Source organism: Rhipicephalus microplus, chromosome 9, assembly GCF_043290135.1.
Source record: "Rhipicephalus microplus isolate Deutch F79 chromosome 9, USDA_Rmic, whole genome shotgun sequence".
Taxonomy (NCBI): domain Eukaryota; kingdom Metazoa; phylum Arthropoda; class Arachnida; order Ixodida; family Ixodidae; genus Rhipicephalus; species Rhipicephalus microplus.
The window spans coordinates 46,276,512-46,302,626 of NC_134708.1; the positions used below are offsets into that span (position 1 = coordinate 46,276,512).

At 39.6% G+C, this 26,115-nt stretch overlaps 1 protein-coding gene across 3 annotated transcripts; it reads left to right on the plus strand.

The window, feature by feature from the left end:
• Nucleotides 1–1,176: 1,176 nt before the first annotated feature.
• On the plus strand, nucleotides 1,177–25,112 carry LOC119163786 (uncharacterized). 3 transcript variants are annotated; one of them, XR_012886103.1, is made up of 5 exons: nucleotides 1,177–1,480; nucleotides 11,708–12,197; nucleotides 18,781–18,859; nucleotides 20,757–20,920; nucleotides 22,560–22,694. XR_012886103.1 is itself a non-coding variant. In XM_075873538.1 (4 exons), the coding sequence occupies exons 2-4, from the start codon at nucleotides 12,137–12,139 to the stop codon at nucleotides 25,060–25,062; spliced, it is 540 nt and encodes a 179-aa protein (XP_075729653.1). In that variant the 5' UTR covers nucleotides 1,178–1,480; nucleotides 11,708–12,136; the 3' UTR covers nucleotides 25,063–25,112. The 3 variants fall into 3 exon arrangements, 1 of the variants encoding a protein (XP_075729653.1); XR_012886102.1 differs by lacking the exon at nucleotides 20,757–20,920 and having other exon boundaries at nucleotides 22,560–22,695; XM_075873538.1 differs by lacking the exons at nucleotides 18,781–18,859; nucleotides 20,757–20,920 and adding an exon at nucleotides 24,905–25,112 and having other exon boundaries at nucleotides 1,178–1,480; nucleotides 22,560–22,880.
• Nucleotides 25,113–26,115: the final 1,003 nt, after the last annotated feature.

A 26,115-nucleotide genomic window follows, 5' to 3' on the forward strand; every position in this document is an offset into this window, starting at 1 on the left:
GGTAATTTTTTCATCCACTTTTCTTTCTTCTTATTTACATTCCATTGGTTCTAATAACTTCCCCTGTACATTCCTTGGCATTACTGTCTGTTAAATCTCAATAATATTGTGTTAAAACACGGAAAAACGAGCCCTTAGGTATACACTTCTTTCCCTTATATATATATATATATAAATATATATATATATATATATATATATATATATATATATATATATATATATGTACATTCCTTGGCATTACTGTCTGTTATATCTCAATAATATTGTGTTAAAACACGGAAAAACGAGCCCTTAGGTATACACTTCTTTCCCTTATATATATATATATATATATATATATATATATATATATATATATATATATATATATATATATATTATTCAGCTGCCCACTCATATTAAGTTCACGTGCTACGTGACGCCAAACATGCGCATAAGAATGTTTTCACACTCGTTGTTTGGCTTATAGATGGCGCTGACTGTCGCTCCTACTTCTAAATTCACAGATAAACCCGAGCCCTTAGGTACCTAACCACTGTGATAGCTCAGTGGTTAGGTACCTAAGGGCTCGTTTTTCCGTGTTTTAACACAATATATATATATATATATATATATATATATATATATATATATATATATATATATATATATATATATATATATATATATATATATATATATATATATATATATGTATATATATATATATATATATATATATATATATATATATATATATATATATATATATATATATATATATATATAGGTAGGAGGGCTCAGCTACCCCCCACCCCCGCCTGATATGCCTGTGTGCACGGCACCTTTCTTCGAGCTCGGATTAAGTTAAAACGGTGAGACATCTTCAGTACGCCCTTGTTTTCGATACGCTATCATAAACAAACAGGGAAATTTATATCACCGAATACAAGTGAACATCAGAAGAGCCAGCGGTACAGGGGCTAGAGCTGCTGTGCAGCCAGTCGGGCAGCATAAAGCTTTCTACAATACCTATGAGAAACTTTATGTCAAGCAGACCAGCGTTGCTAGATATATTATCTAAAAACACGGAGGAAGGAAAGGATAATAACCTAGCGCAACCTTGCGTTCACTCAGAGAAACAAACCACCAGGCGCGGAGCATTCGGAACTGGCGCGACGCAACAGGCACAGAAAAAATAGAGGAGGCGCTGGAGTGAATAGGTGTTCTGCGGCGTCGGTTCGTGTCTTCACCCGGGCCGGGAGCTGCGTTCCATAGAGTTTCCTAAAGTTTTAGAAAATTATATGCTGTGTTCCTCGTGAAAGTCTGGGATGCTGCTTAGTGCTCGGAGAATGTGATCGGGGCATCCAAGCTCGAGTTCTCCTGTCCTTGAATTCTTGCGCAACCGATGTCAAGTTGTCTGCTCCTTTTGCTCAGTGTAAATGTTTACGTGTGTTCGATGAACGTGTTTTGTGAGAGCTGCGGATCCACTGCGCTGGTAAGTGTTTTTGCATGCCTCGAGCTTGATTTTATTCGTTAATAAGGCAGCCGTATAAACCCTTATAGCACCTATGACATTGTATGGCTGTTAAGAAAGGGGGGGGGGGGGGTGTCAGTTACCTAGTATTTTTCTTGTTTTGTGTTTTTCTCTTGCCACGACGTGCTTGGGGTGCAACTAGAGATGGGCAAAGCGGCTAATTTCAGTGAGCGGCTCTGAACGGCTCGGCTCACTGAAATGAACCGGCCCAATAACGGCTCACCGGTTCACCAGGGGCCATTTACTCCGTGGCAGAATCAAAATTAGGAAGCTCGCATTTAAATGACTGACCAATAACAGATGTAGCCGCAAGATTCGGGGACGAAGTAGGAAAACTACCGGGCAAAGACTGGGAGTATAGTAAGCTGTTACATGCAATGACGAGGGAGATGGAAAAAGGGAACTACTTGCTGGAGAGGAAAGACAAAGCAGAAGAGGAAAGACAAAAAAGTTTGTGGAACAGAGAAATCCGGGAGGCGATCGAGAAGTTGCGTGAGACATCACGGGGGCACAGGCAGACAATAAGGGAGAAGCGCCCACAGGATAAAGTCAACCAAATATGGGAAGTATATTTAGAGAACAAACCATTGTGCAGAAATTGGTCGAGGCAGAAATTTATGGTGAATTGAACACTGCATGACAGAAATTCGCGAAAAGAAAAGGCCTCGCCTAAAATATTTTGGAGCTGTCTAAAAGCACTAGGTAGGAAGTCCGTCACAATGCAGCAACATATAGTAGATAAAGGAGTCAATAAATTGGAAGGCTACGAAGCACTTTGTTATATTCGAAAGGTAACAGCGAATTCATTTAATATGGTCGCCCATGGGACTTCCCCGATCAGTAAATGTATGGAAAAGAGTACAACCGAGGAAGAAGTAGTACTTGAAAATTTCAATTGGAAGAAGGCCGAAGGAAAAATTTATAAGCGCGCTACTCTGGGTTTAGATGGGGTTCCCGTGTGCTTCATTAACCAACTTGGACATAGCACTATAGAAGCACTGCTGAAATTTACGTAAAAGTGCTTACAGAAGACAAATATCAGACACTTTGCAGAAAAGTAGAATGAACTTAATCTATAATGGCAAGGGAGAAAAGGCTCATATAGACCGCTAACCGTTTTATCTGTACTATTCAGGTTGGCGATGCAGGCAATGAATTAAAAATAGAAACGTGGACAGAGCAAAATGATATTTTGGGAGAACTTCAAATTGGATTCCGAATCTACAGGCGGTTAAACGATAACCGGCTTGTTCTTACTCGGTGTATAGAAGCATATAAAATAGAAAACAGGTATTTATACCTGTCTTATCTGGACATCACTGGGGTGTATGACAATGTTAATCTGGAAATTTCGTGGGACATATTAAAGGAAGCGGGCATGGGTGATGACTGTATAAAGCTTTTGAGAGAAATATACCGAGGAAACACAGTTTGCATAAAAGTAGAAGGAATACAGTGTTTGCTCGCAAAATTTGCACACTTTTTTTTCTAATTTCGGGGCCCAAAGAAGGAGATGTGCAAATGAGGTGGGGATTTTGCCAGCGCATTCGAAATATTGTGCAATAGTCCTATAGCATGTACAGTATATGCATTTATAAAAAAAGAAGAAATAAGACGGAGCACGAACGAAGTGTACTTAATAATTTTGAAAAAATTAGGGCATAATTTACTGAGTCAGAACTTGTCACGTGAGGGCTAGCGGGCTTCAATAGTTTTCTTGAAGCTCTTTCGACAATGTTGAGCGAAACTATTCCTCACGACACAGAATTACTGGAAGAACTAAGCATCCACACATAATTGAAAGAGCATCATTCAATGACAGGAACTTGTATTAGAAGCGCGCAGTTTCCTGCTTTCTAGCGCCGGTCGTCAAGTCCTCTTGAAGTACTTTCTGGCGGCATGCTTCCCGTTTTCCTCAGCGAAATTCACAACAGCGAGCTTCAATTTCGCCGCATATATAATTACTGCAGCACATCGCAAGGGAACCATCAAAACGCGCTGGCGAAATGGCGAAACCTAAACTTCCGAAATTGACGAAGCGTGCGTTGCAGCGCGGATGCAGAGAACGAATGGAACAGTTAGCGCGACAGGCCCTCGCACGCCTCTGATACAGAAAGTCGTCCGTGCCGTGACGTGAGGGTGCATTCTCGGCATTGTCGCGGTGGTAGAGATTGGAAGATAGGGGGAGGCAAACCCTTGAACAGTTCCGGCAAACCGTCAATGGGTTCGTGTTCGGGTGCTGTATTCTAGGGACCCTAGTTTGGGGAAGTCCTCGAAGCATTGATAGGTTCAAAGGTGCGCGCACTGGCTGCAATCGGTACAAAGTGCGTCGAGGTCTGTGGAAAGGCGTTATGGTTCCAGGGCTTACCTTTGGGAACTCAGTGGTGTGCGGTCCGAGGTGCAATTAGGAATAGATGTAAATCATAAGACTGTAGGACGCTTCGTGTTGGGCACTCACGGGAAGACGACGAATGAGGCTGTAAAGGGGGATAGGGGATAGACAGGCTTTGAAGTAAGGGAAGTTCAGAGCAAAGTGACATTTGAAGAGATGCTTAGGCAAATGAATGATAGTAGATGGGCCGGAAAAGTGTATAGGAAGAGCGTGGACGTAAAGTGAAGAAAAAGAACTAGGAGGCTCGCCAGTAAATAAAAAAGTGGCAATGTTGGCGATATGGCAACAAGGAGCATTAAGCGAAAATTCGCTTAATGCTGCTTAAGAGAGGCGGAGTGGATTTATTGGATGACACTGATGGTAAAGAAGCCACCTCTCAGTAACTACCGAAAGATTAAGAACAAAATAAGGTGGCAGATGTTTTATGGTAATTCAAAGGGAAACGCTTTACTGTTCAAAGTGAGATTGGGTTGCCTTAGAATGTGTAGTCAGGAAGCGAGGTTCAGTAAAAGGAGGGACAATGAACAGTGCTCCACTCTCATGTCTATAACAACGGTGCGTTGCGCGTGGAACAGCGCAAACGACATCTTCAGTCGCAAATGCGCCGCATCTGAGCATCTGCGGCGACAGTGATGTGCCTTTCTTGCATTTTCCACCCTCGTTTAGTTTCAGAGCCGCTATGACTGCTTTGGCTGTCGAAGCGCTGTCAACTTTGTAGAACCGAAGGGAAAAAAAAGAAACCAGAAATTGCCCCGATAGGCGCCTTTTATACTCTAAACTCATTCTCACTTCATGGTATCGTATCACAGTGAGAACGGTTTGCTTCGCTTTTTTGTGTTCTTTTTGTTTTTTCGCTAAATTGTTCAGTGCGCTTTCGACGGCTAAAGCGATTGCTGCATCCGCAGTGATGAACAGGGATCAGTATTGCAAGGCAAGCACATCACTAGCGCTGCGCATGCTCAGATGTGGCGTATTTACGACTGTAGATGTCGCCTGTGCTGTTCCGCGCGCGACGCTCCATCGTTATAGGCATGAGAGTTGAGCACTGTACATGCTGTGGGAGAGCTAAGAAAATGATGGAACATGTTTTGATTGAATGCGGCGATACCTGTGGGTACTAGCCTACAATGAGTCTTTGGGTCTCAGGGACGAACATGAAAAGGTGAACACGTCCACAATAGAAGCAAGTAAGAGACAGAGTATTGGTGGCAAAAAAAGCAAAGAGAAAGGACAGAAATAGTGGGAAATAGTGTGATGAACTCACTCTGCCTAAAGAGGCAGAAAGGTGGAACATAAATTTACATTTTTTTTTGTTATAATAAAATCAATTAAATGAAAGTAGATGAGGTATTAGGCCAACACAAAAGGAAAGTTTTCATTTTTTTCCCTTGTGAGCCTGGTGACGCACATGTCACCGCCCCATTATAAAACGGACGGCCATAGCATCCATTCATCCACGTGAGCTTTTGTTTACTTCTTGTCCGTGACTCCATGTGCTGGGCAGATGCACCACTTTCTGGGGACTCATCTGAGAAGTTCTGTTTGCCATCATCGAAGTACCAACGTGGCTTTGAGGCTGCAGAGATTCGTCCACTTCGTTGAGCATACGCGCGAAGGTGTCATCTGAGACGTCATTGATGAGTGGAGTCGTGGTATCAATGGTATTGACACGTAACGTCAAACGCACACAACGGACGGCGTGACGAATTGTGTGTAGTTACCGCCACGAATGTAACATTTGCCATTGATGTGCTGCCATTTATTTTCTTTCTCATGATTCTAAGCGAAGCGATATGTGTTACTGATTTCTGAGTGAATGTATCTTCTTGCATGTGACGGGATCAAAATATACAGTATATTTTTAGCTGATGTCTGGGTGCGGGTTATACAAAAATTTTGGTGCACTAGTTGACTTCATAGCGCGGCTTCACAGCAATGCAAAGAAGGGAGCCTTGCCTCAATATGCGGCTAGTTTTTTCTTCCTGCAGCGATTTGCGGTCCTGGTGCCAGTTATATGCAGGGGTGTGTCATACAGAAGAAAATGCGATCTTCAGACGACGCTTGGGGCATGCTGAGTTCACAGCGCCGCAAATGAGCGTGCTAAAGCTTCACTAGAGACCAACTGATACACTAAAAGGGATGAAGCTCCGCACTACCATGGCCAAAAGTGAATGACAGGAAAGCCGTAACGCTTCACCTTGTTTTATGGCTTTATTATCTTTAATTATTGTTATCTTCAATTATTATCTGCACTTCTTCGGATCGTATTCACTATCGATGAACAAGACGATAGCGACCTCGCTTTCCTGCGCAGCGCTTGCGGGAAACTGTAGTTCTGTTTTCAGTCTGCGCGCGCTGCGGTGGCCGTGTGCGTAACTTTTGAACTTTGTTCTTTCTATCTTTGTTTGCATAGTTACGGCAAGAAAGATTGGGTTGAGTTGGCGCGTATTGACTGCATGCATACTTTCGTGGTAGCCCATGACCTGCGTTCGACACGATGCGTACCTAAGGTCGGCTAGAAAAATTCAGAGGGAAAAAGTTTTCTCCCGAGGACAGATTCAGACCCACGTACATACCATCTAAGGGCAAGGGGCTAAAAGAGCACAAATAGCAAGCTGGTTGGGGAAGTTAAGGAGCGGAGTGCAGATGATAGCATGGGGAGAAGGAAAAGGACGAGAGAGTAAAACATGCTGTGGAAATAAAAAGAGGGATACAGAATAAGAGGCAAAAAGAAAAGGATGTTGAGAGAGAGAGCATCAAAGAAAGGGAGCTTAAGATAGAAAGTGAGAGAAAGATAAAAAGTGGAAGCGAGATACAGACATAAAAAAAAAAATATAGGGGACCCTTGAGCTTTGCGTTCTAAGTGTTGAACCTGATAATGATATCCTGTCGCTAGTGCGTACTTGAACCACTTGGTGCATGAAATCATTTCGGACATGCTATGCACCCGCCATGTAGCTTTAAGAGAATACGCTCACTAACTTGTGCACGTAATGTAGTGGATGACCTGTACTAATCCATGATGTGATCAAGATAATCTCATATTCTGACACCTGATGGTACTGCATTCTTTTACCACGCCTTATTACTGCAATGTTTTATGCGGTATTGTGTAGCATGGCACGTACAGGGCACGTGTTTTGATAAAACGTGAAAGTTATTTTCACTGCATTTTCAAACAGAAAAAGTTATTTTCACTCCGGTCATGCTATTAACGCTAATTGCATGCTGGGTTATATGCGCCGCAATTTTTACCTCTCTTACAGTTCTTTGAAATTACTTCTTTATAATTCTTTAGTTTGCTCCAAATGCTGCTGTATGGGACCCCAGCCAAGAATTGCTCATCTCTCAGCTCAAATATTTCCAGAGTCGGGCTGCTCATTTCATCCTTTCTAACTATAATCGCACATGAAAGCAAGCTTGTCATTGCCTCTGCCATTAGAATGTGAAAAAATGCTTCACCTCTGCCTGTTGCTGAAGATATATTATGAAAGAATTAAATTGATAATGCCTGCTTCGTAAGCATCTGCCCGCATCAACCATCGTCATAAGGTTAGTATTCGCGCATGCCGCACCGACCATTTTTTAAATTCATTCATCCTGCGTACTACAGCAAGTTGGAATCACCTTCCCTGATCGGTAGTCGAGATTGCTGATTATACTAAATTCAAGGCTGCTTTAACTAACCTGCAATTGTTTCAAAGCTATTATTTTTGTACCATTGCATTCCTCTACATTTTTAAGCGTCGTCTTAGTTTTCCTTTTTTGTTTGCCCCAATATTTTCGCATGTATTCCTTGGTTCATAAGCGCGTGCTGGTGCTCCGTGTGCTATTTCATTTTGTATCTTTACTGTGAAGCACCCTTATTTTCACTTTGTATTATTTAAAATGTTCTTTTCATTTTATACTGTGTGCTATTTATTGTCAGTTTTCTTCATAATATAATATGTTTTCACCCTAGCTTTTTTTCTATTTTTTATGAAAACATGTTGTACTGCGAATGTAACCCTTTCCCCGCTGTGATGTCCTCGAGCCCTGAGGGGAAAGAAAATAAATGAATAAATAAATCGGCAGACGCGTGGCTGTGTGATAGAACAACTGTTTGCCAAGCAAACGATTTGGGCTCATTTTACTCAGACCCGAAATTTTTAATAATTTATTTTATCTGCATGTTTCTTGATTTCCAGTTCATGCACAAGATTTAAATTATTCGCTCACAACCAACAATGTTCACGCCGGTGCTGTAATTTTTGCGAAACGAGCTCTTTGGTGTTGTCGTGTTAAATGGCGTGTCTGCTCTGGACCGATGTAGGTGGAGGAACCTGTCTGTGTTTCATGTTCTGATTGAATGTACATAAATCGAGATACAGTGGAAACTCCACTTTGCCAATGGTTTTTGAAGAACCATCTCATTTCATCTATTTCCACTTTTTTTTTTATCAGATAGCCAATTATTTCTCTTCATCAGGCTTTGTCTAAGCAGCCAAACACTTTCTTCAGTGTCTGTTCTTGAGACATAAGTCTCAGCCTTACCGTCATAGCTGAGGGTAAGTAACACTTGTATTCTGATGCTACTGGCTTGTTGGTTCCTACAACCACGAGGTCACTTGATGTGTAGCCACTTCATTCGTTAGTAGCCCATGTTTCAACGTGGTTTTATATGCAACCGTTTTCTTTATTTATGAGTTCTATCATCACTGCTGATCACATCCCCACTGTGAACAGCATGATAACAAATAATGTTTGTCATGGTGTTGAAATGATTGCGATTTTTATGCAAACATTCTTGTTATATGGGCTCACAGTAAACACATTTCGATAGGACATGTTTGACGTTCATTTTGTCACAGGGATAGAGAATGGGTGAGAAAGACAGATATCACACCTTTTGTGGTATTATTGCAATTTCGGTATCTTTATTCATGCACGTTTTGCATGCAGGACTTCTGTATTTTTAAATCCACACTAAATTTGGCTATAGTCATCGATCGCACCAATGCCTATTGAATTTACTTTTTCTGGGTGGTCTACTGGCAGTGTTTGAAGTATGCATTAGGGACAGGATATCACTATCGCGTTCAGCTCTTGAAGACAGAGCTTAAGCGTCCCCCAATTTTTTTACTGATCTTTGTTTTTCAAGATTCATTCTGATCACTCCATTTTTGAGCTTGGAAACTTTGGTAATCACACTGAAAATTCATTCCATGTGTCATGGTAGAGAGACACACTGCTGTTCAAGAGCATAGTACATGCAGTTGTACTTGCTCGCTAGCTCAAGTCTCGCGTGTGTGTTGTCTTTGAAGCACAGCCTTTCATTATTATTACGACTCAAGAAAGGCACATTCTAAACATCCCGCAGTGTCTAAAACAAACTGTCTACACATTTGATTGCCTGGAATCAACAGTTGATGCACCCATCTTTATTTAGCCACAGAGCCTCTGTTTAATATAGCCTACCCACATATTTTGTGCTAAAATGAGGAAACAGACACTTAGCTCATTGGTTTGGTTCACGAAGCATTTGTTTCTTTCATATCTAATATGCTGCAACAACACACTGCCTCAATGTTCAATTTCATATTTTCTTTTTTTCCAAATTCAAGTGCTCAAATTAATTGCCTTCTGTATAGAGGTTGTCTTTTCAAAAAGTAAGTAGTTTATTAACTAGGTACTGAAAAGTTGTCATTCAATTAAAATAATAAAAAAGTTTATTGAAACTCAGCTTATCTTGAGTGTAGTGTGTTGTTTGTGCTGGCTTTAACAGTTGTCTGTGTGCTTTCGCAGATGTGTCCATCCCTTAATAGAAAAACGAAGAAGTCTTATGCTTTGGATATTGCGAGAAAAACATTGCTCCAGTGTCCTCCCAAAAGTCGTTCATAATTTCACGATAATGTTGCTGCATAATATTTTGTGAACGTAGGATTGTGGTTAAGATGTGACCATGTCTGTGGACTGCTGAAAAAAATAGGTTTATTGAAACGAGTGAAAGTGACTATTCAACTTCTGCCCTTTTTGTCGATTGAAATTGGGAAGAATGTCATAGATTGTTTTGCGATGTTTATGTATTATCAGCGTGAAGCAGTATTGTCTGTTTTACAAAGCTCTGAATGATTTTAGCCTAATGCACTTCTTCACACATCTGAATGTGCCGAGAGAAATAAATTTGCATCTAAGCGAGGGCAACACTCGGTAGTGACACTTTGATTTTACACTGCAGAATGTACGCATGTAGTGGCAACCTGGCGTTACTTTATTATGTATTATAACTTTTAAAACATATGTGCAAGTCTGTGTTGTGTTTTCTAGTCAACGAAATCTGTGATCTGGACTAGCGAACTTTTTTTTTTTTTTTCAGTTCCGCTGACTGAGCAACAACCATGTCAATTCACTTAACATTCTTATTGAATACCATTCTTGATTCGATCATTTGTATATTTATTTGTCCATTCTCTCAGTGATGCTTAAAATGCAAGCAGTGCATTGAGTTGAGTGCTCTGTTTTTTAATATGTCCGAGGAAGTGGGGGCATTCTAGTATATAAGGACAGTCGTATAAGTGCGATGGGCATTGTCTGCATTCAGTGTACAGTAAAAGCTCGATAATTCGAACATGTTTGTTGGTCGAGGGAGGAATCTACATTGTTCAATGGCATGACGCTCTTGTAATTTGATCATATTCGACCTAAACCCACTCAACGCGTACGGTGATCAGAGAGTGCCGAGAACGAAGCGCCAGCCAAATTACTTGCGAAAAAACACGTGTGCGTGGCGCAGGTAATAGTAGTGACTGTAGGGAAGGTTGTGGTGCAGAACACCTTTCAGGCTTATTGAAACGGGTCTCGTGAAGCTTGGCTGCTTTGGAACAAAATATCAGGATGACAAAAGTTACGACTTTTTTACTTCTGAGAAATATTTAGAGCATTTACAGATTGATGAAGAATTGGTAAATGGTTTTATTTTTCAAATATCTTAAACAAGTAATTTTGGTAGTTTGGCATTTTGTCCATTTAAATGCATTGTCCAGTCTCGTCAAATCCGAGCTAATGAGCTTTGAACATACTTATTTGATAAATGGGAATTAGTGCTCGTATGTCTGTTTGAGTAAATGTCTGGAACGTTATATGTTGCACAGCTTACTTATGTTTCATGTAATCATAACATTGTCACTAAAGTAGTTTAGAAGCGAGAATGGGAAATGCGTAAATTGCACAGGTACACTGAAAAACACATTTCTCAAGTCTGCATAAATGTGCCAGCATTTCTGACAACCAAACTGTTATATCGTTTCCATCCGTTTTGAATGATTCATTTCTCATTTTGTTATAATTTGTGGTTTGTTTCATGTGGACCTTGTACACTAATATTTCATTTCTTATGCTTCATTTGATGACATATGAAGTTATTTGGTTAGTGTGCAAAACTTTAGGGATTTTTCTATGGGAACAAAAAATAAGTACAATAAATGTTTTCTGGGCTAGGGCCTTATTTATTGGCGTATTATAAATAAATTTTGTCATTTAGGGATAGTATAAGAACTACATCGATATTGCATTCCTGCACATTCACTGGATGTGCTTGCACTATTAGACATAGTATTTACAAACAAAGAGAGAAACTCTTTGTAACCATTTTGTAGCTCGGTTGTGTTCCAGTAACATGTGGCTTGCTGATGCAAAGGTTATTGTGTACTTCATCTACAAGTGCAGTAATTTTTTCATTTCCTCATGTTCTAGTGATGTTCTAGAGAATGCTTGTCCATGGCTTCCAATGCCTTCCTCTTGTTTCTGTGGTTTTGCAGGCTCCTTGTCTTCGGCATTCCATAAGGAACACGATTCACTCGTGCCCGTACAAGGCAAACTGTTTTTGTGTAGTCAGTGCGGCTATGTGAACAAAAAAAGAGGGCTCATGCGAACACACCTTCGCAAACACTGGGCAAGCGCCCCTTCCAGTGCCACCTTTGCCCAGCTGCATATACTCAGAAAGGGAACCTCAATGCCCACATGCGCACCCACACAGGGGAGCGTCGCTTTTCCTGTGACTGCTGCAGTGCATCGTTCTCAAAGAAACAGTCCCTTGTGGATCACATGCGCACTCACACAGGCGATTGTCCATTTTCCTGTGACCAGTGCAATGTGTCGTTTGCAAAGAAGACCAATTTCACTAGGCACATGAACACACACACAAAATAGCGTCCATTCTTCTGTTGCCACTGCAATGCATCTTTTTTATGAAAACAACAGCTTGTAAACCACGTGTACCATCATCATACAAGAAAGTCAAGATAAAAAGTGAGTTGTGTACAGACCCTTTCTTTAAGGGGACATGCAAGTCAAGGCTTTTTTTTAATTTATAAGACAGTGTAATCAACTTTTCGCTTTTTACATAACTTTTTATACTGATTTCAGATATGTAGTCACTTTGTTATTGATTTGCACAACTTTGTTTTCCACCATGACAATCTCTAAAATATAACTTTTTTCGAACAATCTTTTTCTGCCACTAAACTTTTTTTATTATGTGCGATTAATGGCTGATATTGCTCGACAAGAACTATAGAATGCAAGTAAGTATTAGGAATGTAATAATTTTAAGAAGCTTGCGAAAATATCATCTTGGGGAAAATTCAGTTTAAGTGTAGAAATCAAACCTGATCTTTGTGGCAAAGAGGTGCTTTTTAAAATGATTTAATTCGTTACAAGACCTTGGGAATTATTGCTGTCTTGGGCACGTGGATTTCACGAACTACTCATGCAAAATTTAATGTCTTGTAGACAGGTGGCAACTTCCAGGGGACTCTAGACAGTGAGCATTTGGTAGTTCTTTTATAGCCACATTGTACTCTTTAAGGGCAATTTTAATCCACTTCTAGTTTAAATAAAACCTTGTTTTTTTTTTTTCATCATAAACGCCTCTCTGGTGAAAGGCTGCTAACGAAAAACTAGGCATTGTGAAACACCTTGATGAAGTAATTAGTCAGAAAAGCGAAGGTGTGAAACGAAAGAGTGAACTTCCTGAAGTCTTTACCGATCTTGGTAAAATCGAGCTCGCATACAAGATCAAGCTTAGGAAAGGTGCTGCATCACTAGCATTGACCTCTCCTTGAAAAGTTCTCGCACTGTTAATGTTGAAAGCCAAGGTAAAACTACAAGAGATGGTTGAGCCTTGAGTCATTAAGGCAGTGGAAGAGCCAACACAGCGGTGTTCTGGAATGGTCATTGTGCAAAAGCCTAATCGAAGTGTGTATATATACATGGACCTGACCGAGCTTAACAAGTGTGCAAAGTGAGAGGTTGACCCTCTGCCTGTGAGTCAGCATGTATTTACGCAACTTGTCGGAGCTCAGTGTTTCTCCGATGTTGACACCAATTCAGGATTTTCACGATAGTGAAGTTTCTTTTGGTTGGAATAGTGTACAAATAAAAAGGACGTGAGACCACTGAACAAAAAACACCCCGCACCATTGTCTGTGTCGTCCTACTGTCAGGTGGCGTGTTTTTAGGGCTTGTTTTAATTACAACTATGTCATAAGAAATTGCCTAAGCTTCCAAACTGCTGTATGTTCATGGCTGCAGTAGCGTAAATTAACGTGATCAAGAGAAAAGGAAAGAACAGTACCCAACCTAGTCTTCCAAGTGATCTTTATTATAGATAAGTGAGTGATTGACACAAGACAATAATTACGTGGTTACAATGTGTTCAGATGATGGTGCGCGTCGAGTGCTGCCTTGAAGCCAGAAGCTTAGACGGGTCCCGGATTCATGCGGTGGCGCCGCAGTCGCATGGGCTGTAAGGATGTGTGGTACGGCCGGTTGCAGCGTCTTTGCTGAACTCTGGCTTGCTGGTGCACAAACTTGGTATTTCTGTCTCTTGTTAAGGGTAGTGAGGTATTGTATATTATAGTGAGGTATTTGTATATTCATGGACCTCTCAAAGCCAACATAAGTTGGAAAAATTCTTTTGTATTGTGACACCTGCGAATCCAATAGATATGTGCATGCACGTGATGAACAATCCCGGGCAGCTGCCTTGTTACTGTGCCGTTCCGAATACCGGACACTGAGACTACGGGAACTGGTGCTTACCGACTCTGCAGTCTACGCTTGTGCGGTTAGGATTTAAAAAATGGGTAGCTGTACATACTGTCATTCATCATAGTTGCTTTCCAAATACTGTTTTATATTTGTCTTTGTGAAAGATTTTAGTTACTCACAAACCATGGATGACACATAATGTATATCAGTCACTTCTTTGATTATGTGTGCCATTTCCACTTGAAATATTGTTCAATAGAAAATGTTTTCCTTTCTTTTTCTTTTGTCGGGAGCATTTGAAGGGGGCAGGCTGTCGTGGCTTGGTGTAAACTCAGGCAAAATCACATGTAGCATAGCCAGCTGTAGCCCTTTGAGCGTGTAAAGATAAGTCTTTTTTCCTGTTGTTATTGACGTGCACCTTCTGCACTAAATGGCCCCTTTTACACATTGCAATATTGTTGCACTCATTTACTATCAATGCTGTAATTTCATGCTCAGTGGCTTAATGCATTGTTTTTATTGTATATTTGAAAAGAGACTACCTGTTTTAGTAAGCACAAATTGTGTACGAATCATTTAGAGCCTTGTCATGACTGTCTTGGTTTTTACATTGTGCTTGGAGGAGGCATCACTTTATGTTTAAGTCTGTTGCTACATCCGAGTAGTATCTCAAGTGGCTTTTTTAGTTTTTGTTTCACTGCATACGCTGTATGTACTGTCCTGTAATCCATCTTAGTGAGCTTAAGGGTTACAAGTTATTAGGGGATGAGACCATATTCACGGAAATTCTGAGCACTTGCCTTTTTTTGCCAATTTTTGTCATTGCACAACTCACTAGGTAGCTGCAGCTGTCCTTCGTTCATATTTTTCTTCAAAAAACACGGTACCCATGCCAGTTCTTCAAACGAAAAGGCATATGCAATTTTAAGGGGAGATGTGAGTAAAAAAAAAATTGATTTTTTTCCAAAATTAGATATTTTTGTTTTTATGGGCTCTTGCAAGTTTAATTTCTCTACTTTCACGGCAGAGGTTGTAACTAAACTCGAAGTACGTTAAAATCACTTTTAGTCCGCTCAAGGTGGCTACTAAAAACTAAAAAGAGCTCAATGTCTAGACTTCCTTGGAAACTGTAACCTGGCTACTTATTATACAGTTTTGCATGAGGAGTAAACGAAAGCCACATGCTCGAAATAAGGATGATCCCCAAGCTCTACATGGTGGAGAAAATTATTAACAAAATAAGACATATAATTGCTATATAAATGAGCTTCAACTTACCTTTAAAAGGCATTTTTTTCAACATCGACTTTTGCGCCAGCTTTAGAGTTTTGACGTGGTGTTTTTGGTACTTCTGATAGCTAGATCAAGATAAAATTTCGCCCCAATATTTCTTCACATGTGAAGGGTACAAGTATCTCTTTTAAAACATAGTATCGCCTGTATAATTACTACAAACCTAAAGCAAGCACGTATTATGGACTGATGATTCTAATAATTCTCAGATCACCATTTTTCTTGTCCATAAAAATGTCTTATATGCACTTTCTTAATACTAATTTGCATTCTACAGTTATTCTGAAGCACTATGAGCCATTAATGGCTGAAAATCATGAAAGATTAACGGCTTGAAAAGTTTGTCCAAGATGAAATTTATTTTACACATTGTCGTGACACTCACCAAAAATTGCTCAAATTATTTTAAAACTAATTACATATTTGAAATGGCAATAAAACCCTTTATATACAGCGGAAAAAAAATCCCGTTCCCGAGGCTCAACAATCACGAAATTTTTCTATTTGCATCTTACTTTAACTGCCATAAAATACTTCGTTGTACGAAATATTAAGAAAGTACTAGCATTCATGAATACACTGGGCAGTGCACGTACAGAGAGCACTGGCAAACTACATAAAAATATAGACCTTATTGACCTTTAAAAGCACTTTGATAAGTTATATTGAGGTACTTCAAATAATAGTTTGCTGGGTGCCAGGTCATGTTGAGAGACAGATCACAGGCATATGGGGATTAGTAGACAGCCAAAGACGCAGGCCTGATAAGGTCAATGTGCCATATCAAAATCGGTAAGTGCTTGTTCACCACTTTCTGCGGTTGTCAGAGACAGTATGATACACTGTAATTAATGACCTCTTTACTGGCTTGTACTTTTGTGGTATCAGTCATTTGTAAGTTTCTACCAGGATTGGGCCATTCGTTCTGAAGCCAACAATGTTTTTGTAGCTCTTGATTTACTGTGATCTTGTGTCCTTACATTCTTTTTATTTCTTGTGTATTGTATTATCACTTGTGATGACATCTGTGTTACTACCAATTGAAGACAGGATTGATTTTTTAGACTAATATAGCAAATACCTTTTGTCAGGGAGTTAGAATTTCTGTTGTTTTTACGTAAACACTTTTAGCACCTGTGGTCATGAAATATGCCACTCAAAAGTACATGTTAAACATTGGTTGCACACATGTCATTGTAACTTTATAGGTATTTTTTATATATTCTGCACTTTCTTTGCTGAGGAATTAAAGTCTTTTTATAGCCATTATGTTTACATTTGGCCATATTCAATGATCAAACGAAGGCATGTACACCTTACTTTGATTTGATGCTTTATTTAGCCATTGGGTCAATAAACCCTACTACAAATGAAAAACAGTAAAAAAAAAAATACATTGCTTTTGCATTATTTGTCCCCCAGCCTTCACTTTGTAGCACTTGAGATTATCTGGCCTCTCTCAGTAAATACTTTGCAGCCTTTCACGTGCTATTTATTTTTACTGACACATGTTTTTCAAAATTAGTGCTCGTCACTCCGTCTTGCAGGATGAAAAATCCAGTAGCAACGCTGGAAACTTGTTGTTCCATGTGTCCAGTAGAAAGAAAACCAGTGTTGTATGAAGTAGTAGTGTACAATATTGTCTTTACTTACTTGCTAAAGTCTTGCATGTGTCTTTTTGTTTTAAATACAAAACTTCACCATTGCTAAAATTCGAGTAAGATGCCTCCTAAGCGGCCTACAACATGTAAAAGAAATTGGATACGCACTTTATTCCTTACGTCTACAGGTAATACACACATCTTTATTTTGCCAAATTGGGAACATTCAATATAGCGTACGTGCATATAGTGCTCCAAAATGAAGAAACGGGTACTGAGAGCATCAATTGGGTTCACTGGGCATTTGCACGTATCATATAATGTACCCTATTACAATGCACTTCAATGTTCAAGTGCTCCCTTATAGAGCTTGTGTTTAAAAAAAGATAGTTCAGTTACTGACATACTTAAAAAGTACCCACTCATTCTCAACACGCAGAAGTTTTGTTTATTACGGAATTTCTTACAATCAACTGGAGGTGATGCTAACGGTGAAAGTATGTTCTAGAGTAGTGTGTTCTGTCCATGTGCTTCTGCAGATATGTGCATCTGCCCTCTAAGGAGATACGAAGTTGAATGCAGTAGGCATTGCTATAAATGTCTCTTCTTGAAAATAATTTACCCTTTTTTTTGCTGATGAGGCAATGCTGTGAACGCGGGATTGTGATGCCGATGTGACCACGTCTATAGACTGCTGCTCGGTCATATTGGAATGAGAGAATTGGCTGTTCACTTAGATCACTTTCAGTCAATGGAAATTGGCATTGATGTAATAGATTTTATCGCTTTGTATATATATGTTTCAGTCGTCAATGTAATAATATTGTGCCTGTTTTACAGAACACTGGTTCAGTTTAGGTATTTTTCAGTGCATATCGTAACATAAAATCGCTGAAATAGTCTGCTATTGCCTTTGTAACTGCAACACTTGGTAGTGACACTTTGATCTTACATTGCAGTATATAAAAAATGATTGTGCATATTGCCCTTGAAAGCCTTTGTGAATGGTTGTGCTGCACTTTCCGACTAACAAAATCTAGAAACAAAATGAACAAAGAAACTTTTCTTTTTTTTTGTGTGGCAATGCCTGCTGAGTAACAACCATTTATATTTTCCAAAGTGTTTCTTTATTTTCTTTTGTTATAAAAGATTGCACCATTCTTAATTTGGTCATTGGTTTTTGCATTTGCCTCTCTGAATTGTGAAAAACGAAACAATTGGCATTTAGTTACTTGAGTTGCGTGCATTGCTTTACAATCCTGGCCGCCGTGCACATGGTGGTAAAAATGCCGAAGCAAGTGATTTTGCAAAAATCGAAACCATCTCGGGGTCTGACTATAATTTTCCAATGCATAGAAGGTAGCTCTGGCATGCGCAAGGCTGCGATCTCTCTTTTATTGCAAGCTCAGTCGTGCCGGCACCGCTCAAAGTGGCTGTCGTTTCCTGTGTCTAGGCTAGACTAGGCTTCAGTCGCGTAAAGTTGGAAGGACCGAAAAATGCCGAAAACTCGCACAGCGATGACAATCTGCCCTGCCTCGGGATCAGGGGGATGAAACGCACTTGATGGAACAAAAATCTGTACGTGGAGGCATGTCGGCATGGTTTGGTGTTCTAGTGTTCTAGTGTCTCCACAGAGTGGGAGGCAAAGAAAAAAGATGAGAGAGAGAAACTTAAAGCAAGACAGTTAAGAGAGCAAGCAAGAAAAAGAGATAAAAAGTGGAAGTGACATGCAGAGATAAAAAGTGAGATGCAGAGATAGAAAGAAAAGGCGTATCTGCTTGTGATAGATGGGGGAGGGGAGAGACCTGTCTGTTTTGCATGTTCTGACTGAATGCACACAAATCGAGATACAGTGGAAACCCCACTTAGCAAATTATTTTTGAAGGCCCATCCCACTTCACCTACCAATTTTTTTTATTAAACAACCTTCTATTTCTCTTCATCAGGCTACGTCTAAGCAGCAAAACACTTTCTTCAGTGTCTGTTCTTGAGACATAAGTCTCAGCCTTACCATCATAGCTGAGGGTAAGTAACACTTGTATTCTGATGCTACTGGCTTGTTAGTTCCTACAACCACGAGGTCACTTAATGTGTAGCCACTTCATTTGTTAGTAGCTCATGTTTTAATCTGGTTCTATATGCGGCCGTATCATTAATAATAAGTTCTACCATCGCTACTGATCACATCCCCACTGCCATCACACGAGAGCTAAATTGATGCGAAACACTAAGGTGGAAAATAAGTTATGTTGTGGTGTTCAAATGATTGCGGTTTTTATGCAAACATTCTTGGTATCTGTGCTCACAGTAAACGCATTTTGATAGGACATGTTTGACGTTCATTTTGTCACAGGTATTGAGAATGGGTGAGAAAGACAGATATCACACCTTTTGGGGTATTATTGTAATTTCGATATTTTTATTTCCACACATTTTGCACGCAGGATTTTTGCCATTTTTAAATCCACACTACATTTAGACATAGTCTTTGATTGTGGCAATGCATATACATTTTGCTTTTGCTTGATGCTCTACTCCTTTTCATCATTAAACGCTGCTGCTAAAAAAAAACAGTGGAGTGTGATAGGTTGGCTATGCATTATTTGTCGCGTAACCTTTACATTTCAGAACACAAAATCATCTGGCTTATCTCTCTGAATCCTGTGCAACCCTGCTCTTCCTTTTAATTTTTACTGACATTTGTTTTTCAACATTTGTGCTGATCCATTTTTCCATGGTAAAGAAGCACAGTGTTGTATGAAACCATAGTGCATGCCATTGTATTTACTGGTTGGCTCCGCCTCACGTGTGTGTTCTCTACGAAACACAGAACTACAACACAAGACACATTCTACACGTCTCACAATGTCTAAAAAAAATGTTTTACGCATTTGATTTCCAGACATCAACAGTTGATGCAGCCATTTGTATTCAGCCACAGGACTTGTGTTTGCTTTAACCTACCCAAATATTTCGTATATTTCGTGCTAAGATGAGAGAATTGCCACTTAGCTCATTGATTTAGTTCACAGAGCATTTGAATCTTTCATACCTTATTTGCAGCTACAACGCACTGCAGCAGATGCTAAACTTTATATTCCCCACTGCATTCAAGTGCTCCATTTTGTATTGTCTTATGCGTAGAAGTCTTTTTAAAATAGAGTCACTGTTTCACCTCAGAGACAATGCAACAAATGCCATAGCAACAACTTAGAATGTAACACTGAAAGCGGCTAGAAGATCAAAGCGTGCTGTGTGCTGCTCGCACACAAATGACTCACAGAAACAACTCAAACAGGACGAGAGCAAACTAACATTTACCACTCGACACAATGTGCTGTTGAAACGAAAACAACACACGATACCTAATCACAGAGACAGATGTGTGCAAACTAAGAAGTGTTCCGAATGTTACTTCGGTGTATATGAAAAGCACGCTCTTCTTGCAAACAGAGCCTGCACAGCATGTGAATAGAGCTTTGTGGGCCCGACATATAATAAAATTGTTCCGGTGAAAGCCCAAGGCACAATTCTCTCTCCGCAAAAGAATAAGGGTGCTTGCACAAGCTTCTACCCCCCTCCCCCTTCCCAAATCCGTAGGGCAAAGTACACGTGGAAGATAAGCGCTTGTTGGCGCATCGCAACGACCTGAATACTGAGCATGGAGGGCTTTTTTTTTCATTCTTGATTTTTCGTTCTTGATTATACATGTACGGTGCATGACGTCGACACCAGTGGCGAAAACCAGCTGAGAGTGTCCATATAATTTCTATCGCAATAAAAAGTAGTGACATCGAAGTGGTACTGAAAAAGTACTGGCTGAATTACAAGAAAAAAAGTTTGATGAAGCCCAGCTGATTTTGAGTGTATTGAGTGTATGTTGCTTGTGCTAGCTTGAACAGTTGTCTGTGTGCTTTTGCAGATGAGTCCATCCGTTCTGTGGAAAAGCATCGAAGTCTTATGCTTCGGATACTCCCAGAATAGCATTGTTCCAGTGTCCTCTTGGAAGTCACTCGCTCTTTCACAATAATGTTGCAGCTTAATACTCTGTGTGCATCGGATAATGTTGGTGTTGTGACCATGTCTGTGAGTCCTCCAAAGAACAGGTTTCGCAGTCGTGTGTAATTGACTATTCAGTTTCTGTGATGTATTTCGATAGAACCTGAGAAGTGTATAAGGAATTTCATTGCATTGTGTATGTATTATCCGTGTAAAGCAATATTGGCTGTCTTACAAATCACTGGTTTATATTACGCATTTAATCATGAAATTCTTTACACATGTGTATGTGCCGAGAGAAAGAAATGCATCTAAGCAAGAGCAACGCTCGGCAGGGACACTTTGATTTTACACTGCAGACTGTAAATGTGTAATGGCAACCTGGCGTTACTTTCTTATGCATTTTACCCTCTAAAACATTTGTGCATGTTTGTGTTGTTTTTTCTAGTCAACAAAATTTGTCATCTGGACAAAGGAACTTATTTTTTTGTAGTTCTGCTCATTGAGCAACAGCCTTGTAAATTTGCTTAAATCTTTCTGGTCCTCTTCTGTCATCGAACTTTGCATCATTCTTGATTTGATCATTTGTATATTTCTTTGTCTTTTCTCTCAGTGATGCTTAAGATGCAAGCAGTGCATTGAGTTGATCGCACTTTTTTGTATTATATCCAAGGTTGTTTTACCATTCTAGTATATAAGGACAGTCGTATAAGTCTAATAGTCATTGCTTTTATTCAGTGTAGAGTAAAATCTTGATAATTCGAACATGTTTATAGGTCGAGGCCATAATCTGCATTGTTTAATGGCATGAAGCTCTTGTAATGCGGTCATATTTAGCCTCAATCTACTTAACTCGACCAGTCATTGGAGAGTGCTGAGCATGAAATGTCAGCCAATTTACCTGCGAAAAAACATGTGCACGTGGTGCAGATAATGGTTGTAGCTGTAGGTAAGGACAAGGTGCAGAACACCTTTCAGGCCTAATAAAGAGGGGGTCTTGAAGCTTGGCTACATTGTGAACAGAGTTGCAGGATTACGAGACTTGCGACTTTTTCTCCTTTTTTATGCGAAATAAGTATAGGATTTATTTACAAATTGATATAGAAATAGAAAATGTAATAAAAAATGTGTAAGCTGTGGAAATGCAAATAGAACAACAACCTTTTTTTGCATTCCTTATAGATGTATCAGCATTTCAGACCATCACACCTGTGATGTCACTTTTATCCCTTCCTAGCGATTCTATCATATTTTGCCATTTATTTCTTATTAACCTCTTAATCTCATATATCATTTCTTGTGCTTTGTGTCTTGATTTAGGAAGGTGTTTGGTGGGTGTGCAGCATTTTATAAATATTTCAATTGAGAAAAAAAAAGAAAGTGCAATAAATGTTTCAATGAGCTGGTGCATAAACTCTTAGCGTATTACGGAAAAGCTTTGGTATTTAGGTGTAGTATCAGAATTACACAAACTTGCATTCTTGTGCATTCACTGGATTGTTTTGCATGTATTGGGCATAGTATTTACATACAGAGAGAGAAAGCTGTAACCATGTCATCATAGCATGGGTACTGCTCCAGTAACATGTGGTTTTTTAGGCAAAAGTGATTATGCACTTTGTCTGTAAGTACAGTAATCTTTCTTCATTGTCTGGTGCTGTAGTCTAGTTACAGACAATGCGTGTAAGATTTTTATTGCCTTCCTTTTGTCTCTGTGGTTTTGCAGGTTCCTTGTCTTCGGCATGCCATGAGGAGTACCATTCGCTCGTGTCTGTACAAGGCGGACTGCATTCGTGTCTTATGTGTAGCTATGCGACCAAGGTAAAAGGACACATGCAAGTACACCTTCGCAAGCACACGGGAGAACGCCCTTTCCAGTGCCACCTATGCCCAGCTGCATTTTCTCTGAGAGCAACCCTCGTTGATCACATTCGCACCCACACGGGAGAGCGTCCCTTTTCCTGTGACCGCTGCAGTGCGTCGTTTGCACTAAAGAAGACCCTCGTGAAGCACATGCGAACCCACACGCGAGAGCGTCCGTTTTCCTGTGAGCATTGCTCTGCATCATTTTCACGAATGACGAACCTCATAAGGCACATGCACAGCCACACAGGAAACCGTCCCTTTTGTTGTGACCACTGCAGTGCATCTTTCGCACTGAAAAAGACCTTCGTGAACCATATGCGCATCCACACAAGAGAGGGTGCCTATTCTTGTGACCACTGCAATGCGTCCTTCTCTCAGCAAAACCGCCTGACAGACCACATGTCTCGTTATCATGAAGACAAGAAGCCATAAAATTTGAGTGCTTTACTGACCTTCTGTAAGGGGGGAAGCATATCAGGGTGAAGAGAGCTCGTTGATCAGAAGTGACAGTGAAAGAGTAGTTCGAGGTTTGGAAAGTCTCTTTGTTCAGCAAATGATAATGGCGCGAATTCTTGGGAGGAAAGGCAAGTGGTAGAAAAGAGTGCAAAGGAGAGGCCACCTTCTTGAGATAGTATTCACACTAGCGTGCACTACTTTTGGGTAAGGGTTCCTTATGAGATCTGTTGAGTGGGTACAGGCTTTCGAACTATGTGCCGCTGAAGGGTTGAAGAAAGATATCTCCCCATTCATAAAACTAGAAACAGCAATTTTCTAATTATGTGTCTGGTAATCTACATATTAAGCTATGGTGGCAGTGCTGATGGTTTGTTCACATTAATTTGTTTTCCTTGATGTCATGATACTGCATAATGAATATAAACTACAAGTAATGAATTATGAGGCATTTTATTGGCTAGCCTGCTCCCACATTTGTCTTGCGAATCATTCGAATGGCTTGTAGTTTGGACAACAATATTTAGGTATTTGTATTCATATATGTTTGACATACTGCAAACCTCATATTGAAAATATTTGTCAGGAAGGAGAAAAAAATAAATATAATAAAGTCACTACTACAGAAGCATACTAGTACTCATTCAAAATACTAGTACAGACTTTTGAGTAAGAGTGTGATGGTAAAAAATTTACATTTATAAATGAGAACACCTAAATATATATCACTCATACAGTCATATCATACTTAGAGGTATAAGGATACGATCATACCCAGATATATTCTAGACTTACAAAAAAGAAGTTTGCTCATTCTAGTGGAATTTTGTGAAGCCTATGTGGCTTTTTTTTTTTTTTCAGCACCACAGGGAACTGTAATGGCACACTCAGGACATTGCTATGTCGTCGAAGATTGGCCAATATAAAACAGCCATTACAAAGCACCATTTAATTTTCTATTCTGGAAGGACAGATTTCATTGCCAAGCTTTTCTGTAATCTTGTTGAAAAACCTTGATATATCAGTGTCTTAAAAAACTTGTTTTAAAATTAAATATTTAATAGGATACTTTCTAAATTCAATAAATATTCAATTTATTTGAATAGCAAAAAAAATGGGCCCTAAGATAATTTCGGATACTTGAGCACACAGAGTGCGCGCATTTTGTTACAGACAATTCCATTACTCTGAGCCACCACAATAAGAACGTGCGGCTGAGGGAGAAGCTACACTCAAAAAGATATGAATACACTAAAGTAGTCCTGTATTTACAACCAAGTTGTAAGGCTGGTAAATCTTTTTCTTCTTATCTCATTTCTAGTTTTCTTTTCGGATGAAATTTTTCTAGTTACATTTTATTTCATATGCTTCATGTATCACCATATAGGTACTTCGATGCACATTAAAGTGTGATGATTAGTTTGATGGTCTAATGCTAAGTAGTGTGATGTCACAAATGAAAATAAATTTCGTGATTTAAGTGTTGTATATCTGGATTGCAACTTAGGCCTTTATGTATTGGCAGCAGTGCTTTGTATATGAAAGCATAGTATTTAAGCAGGGAATGTTGAGAACTTGCATAAAAAATGTAGTGTGTTGGCACACTGCACTGCCACTGCACTAACGTGAGGATCAAGGTTAATGTGTGTATTGGTGTAGTAGCTCCTAATTTCTTCTTGTTGAAGTCTGATTTCGTGTGTAGAGTATAACACGCGGTTTTCGTTGCCTCGCTGTATTTTTTTGGCTTTTCAGTTTCCTCGTCCTTGGCATCGTTAAAGCAGTACCGTTCACTGAAGCCGCACAAAGAAGACTGCATTTCTGCTAGCAGTGCTCATATGTTAGCTAGTACAAGATGCGAGGATTTGTGTCCACCTGGGCAAGCGTTACCTTTGAGTGCCACCTCTGTATAGCTGCATTCACTCAGAAGTGTGGCCTTATAAAGCACGTTATCAGCAAGTTATCTTTTTGTTGACTTTACTTTCTTTACATTGGTATCATAACTAGTACATTCTTGTCTGTTACTTCAGTTAATGTCGTGCCTAACAAAGAAAAAGCCCTTGAATTTCTCCTTTCTGACCGTGAGCTTTCTGGCCAAGAAGAAATTTCAAGAATACAAAGTTCCCCATCCTGTGAAGTTACATTGTGAGGTCAGGTAAGAAAAGTTTTTGGAACACGCCGGTTTTTTGTATGAAGACTGCATTAATTTTAATAAGTGGTATGTGTGTATTTTTTTAGAATGCCTCATTCGAGTTTTGCTATTTCACAAAAGTATTGTAGTGGTATTTCTTAATGATAGTATTAATAATATTTGGGGTTTAACATCTCAAACTACTATATGGTTATGAGAGATGGCATAGTGGAGGGTTCCAAAAATTTCAACCACCTGGATCATGCCCCCAAATCTGAGCACCAGGGCCTACATAATTTTTGTCTCCCTCGAAAATGCGGCCGCCGCATCCTGTAGTGGTAGTTCTGACTTCCAAGAAATTTCAAACTGGGCACCTCATTTTTAATACCACAAAACGGCCGAGACTTATCCATCATTCTAGCCTCTACATTGGGCTGTGAGATCTTGCTTGCAAAGCACAGTTACACATGGTCCCAGTGGCTTGGTGCCACACTTCTTGGCTTTGGAAACAGTTCAGGTTAGAAAAACCATCTGAATGAAGTGCAGCAAAGGCTAATTCTTGTATATTTGATTGAGTGCAGCATTGAAGTTGGGACAAAATATGCAATTGTTTATTAAACTTTCTATTTTACCAAAACCCAAACTAGTCTTCATAAATTGCAACAACATATGCTTCGCCATGCAACTTGAACAATAAGGTTGTATCGGAAACGTGGACGTCATCATAAAAGTTTTTTTTGGTAGTAAAAGGGCATCCATAAAATATTTTCATAGCTTGACACATTCGTTGAAGCTACCCTTAATAACGAATAAGGAGGCTATCGTGAGGAAATGT

Coding starts and splice junctions, on each gene's coding strand:
- LOC119163786 (XM_075873538.1), top strand. CDS start 12,137: ATGAAAACAACAGCTTGTAAACCACGTGTACCATCATCATACAAGAAA. Junction 12,198..22,559: donor CAAGAAAGTCAAGATAAAAA/GTGAGTTGTGTA, acceptor GTGGTTTTGCAG/GTTCCTTGTCTTCGGCATGC. Junction 22,881..24,904: donor GCGAGAGCGTCCGTTTTCCT/GTGAGCATTGCT, acceptor TTGGCTTTTCAG/TTTCCTCGTCCTTGGCATCG.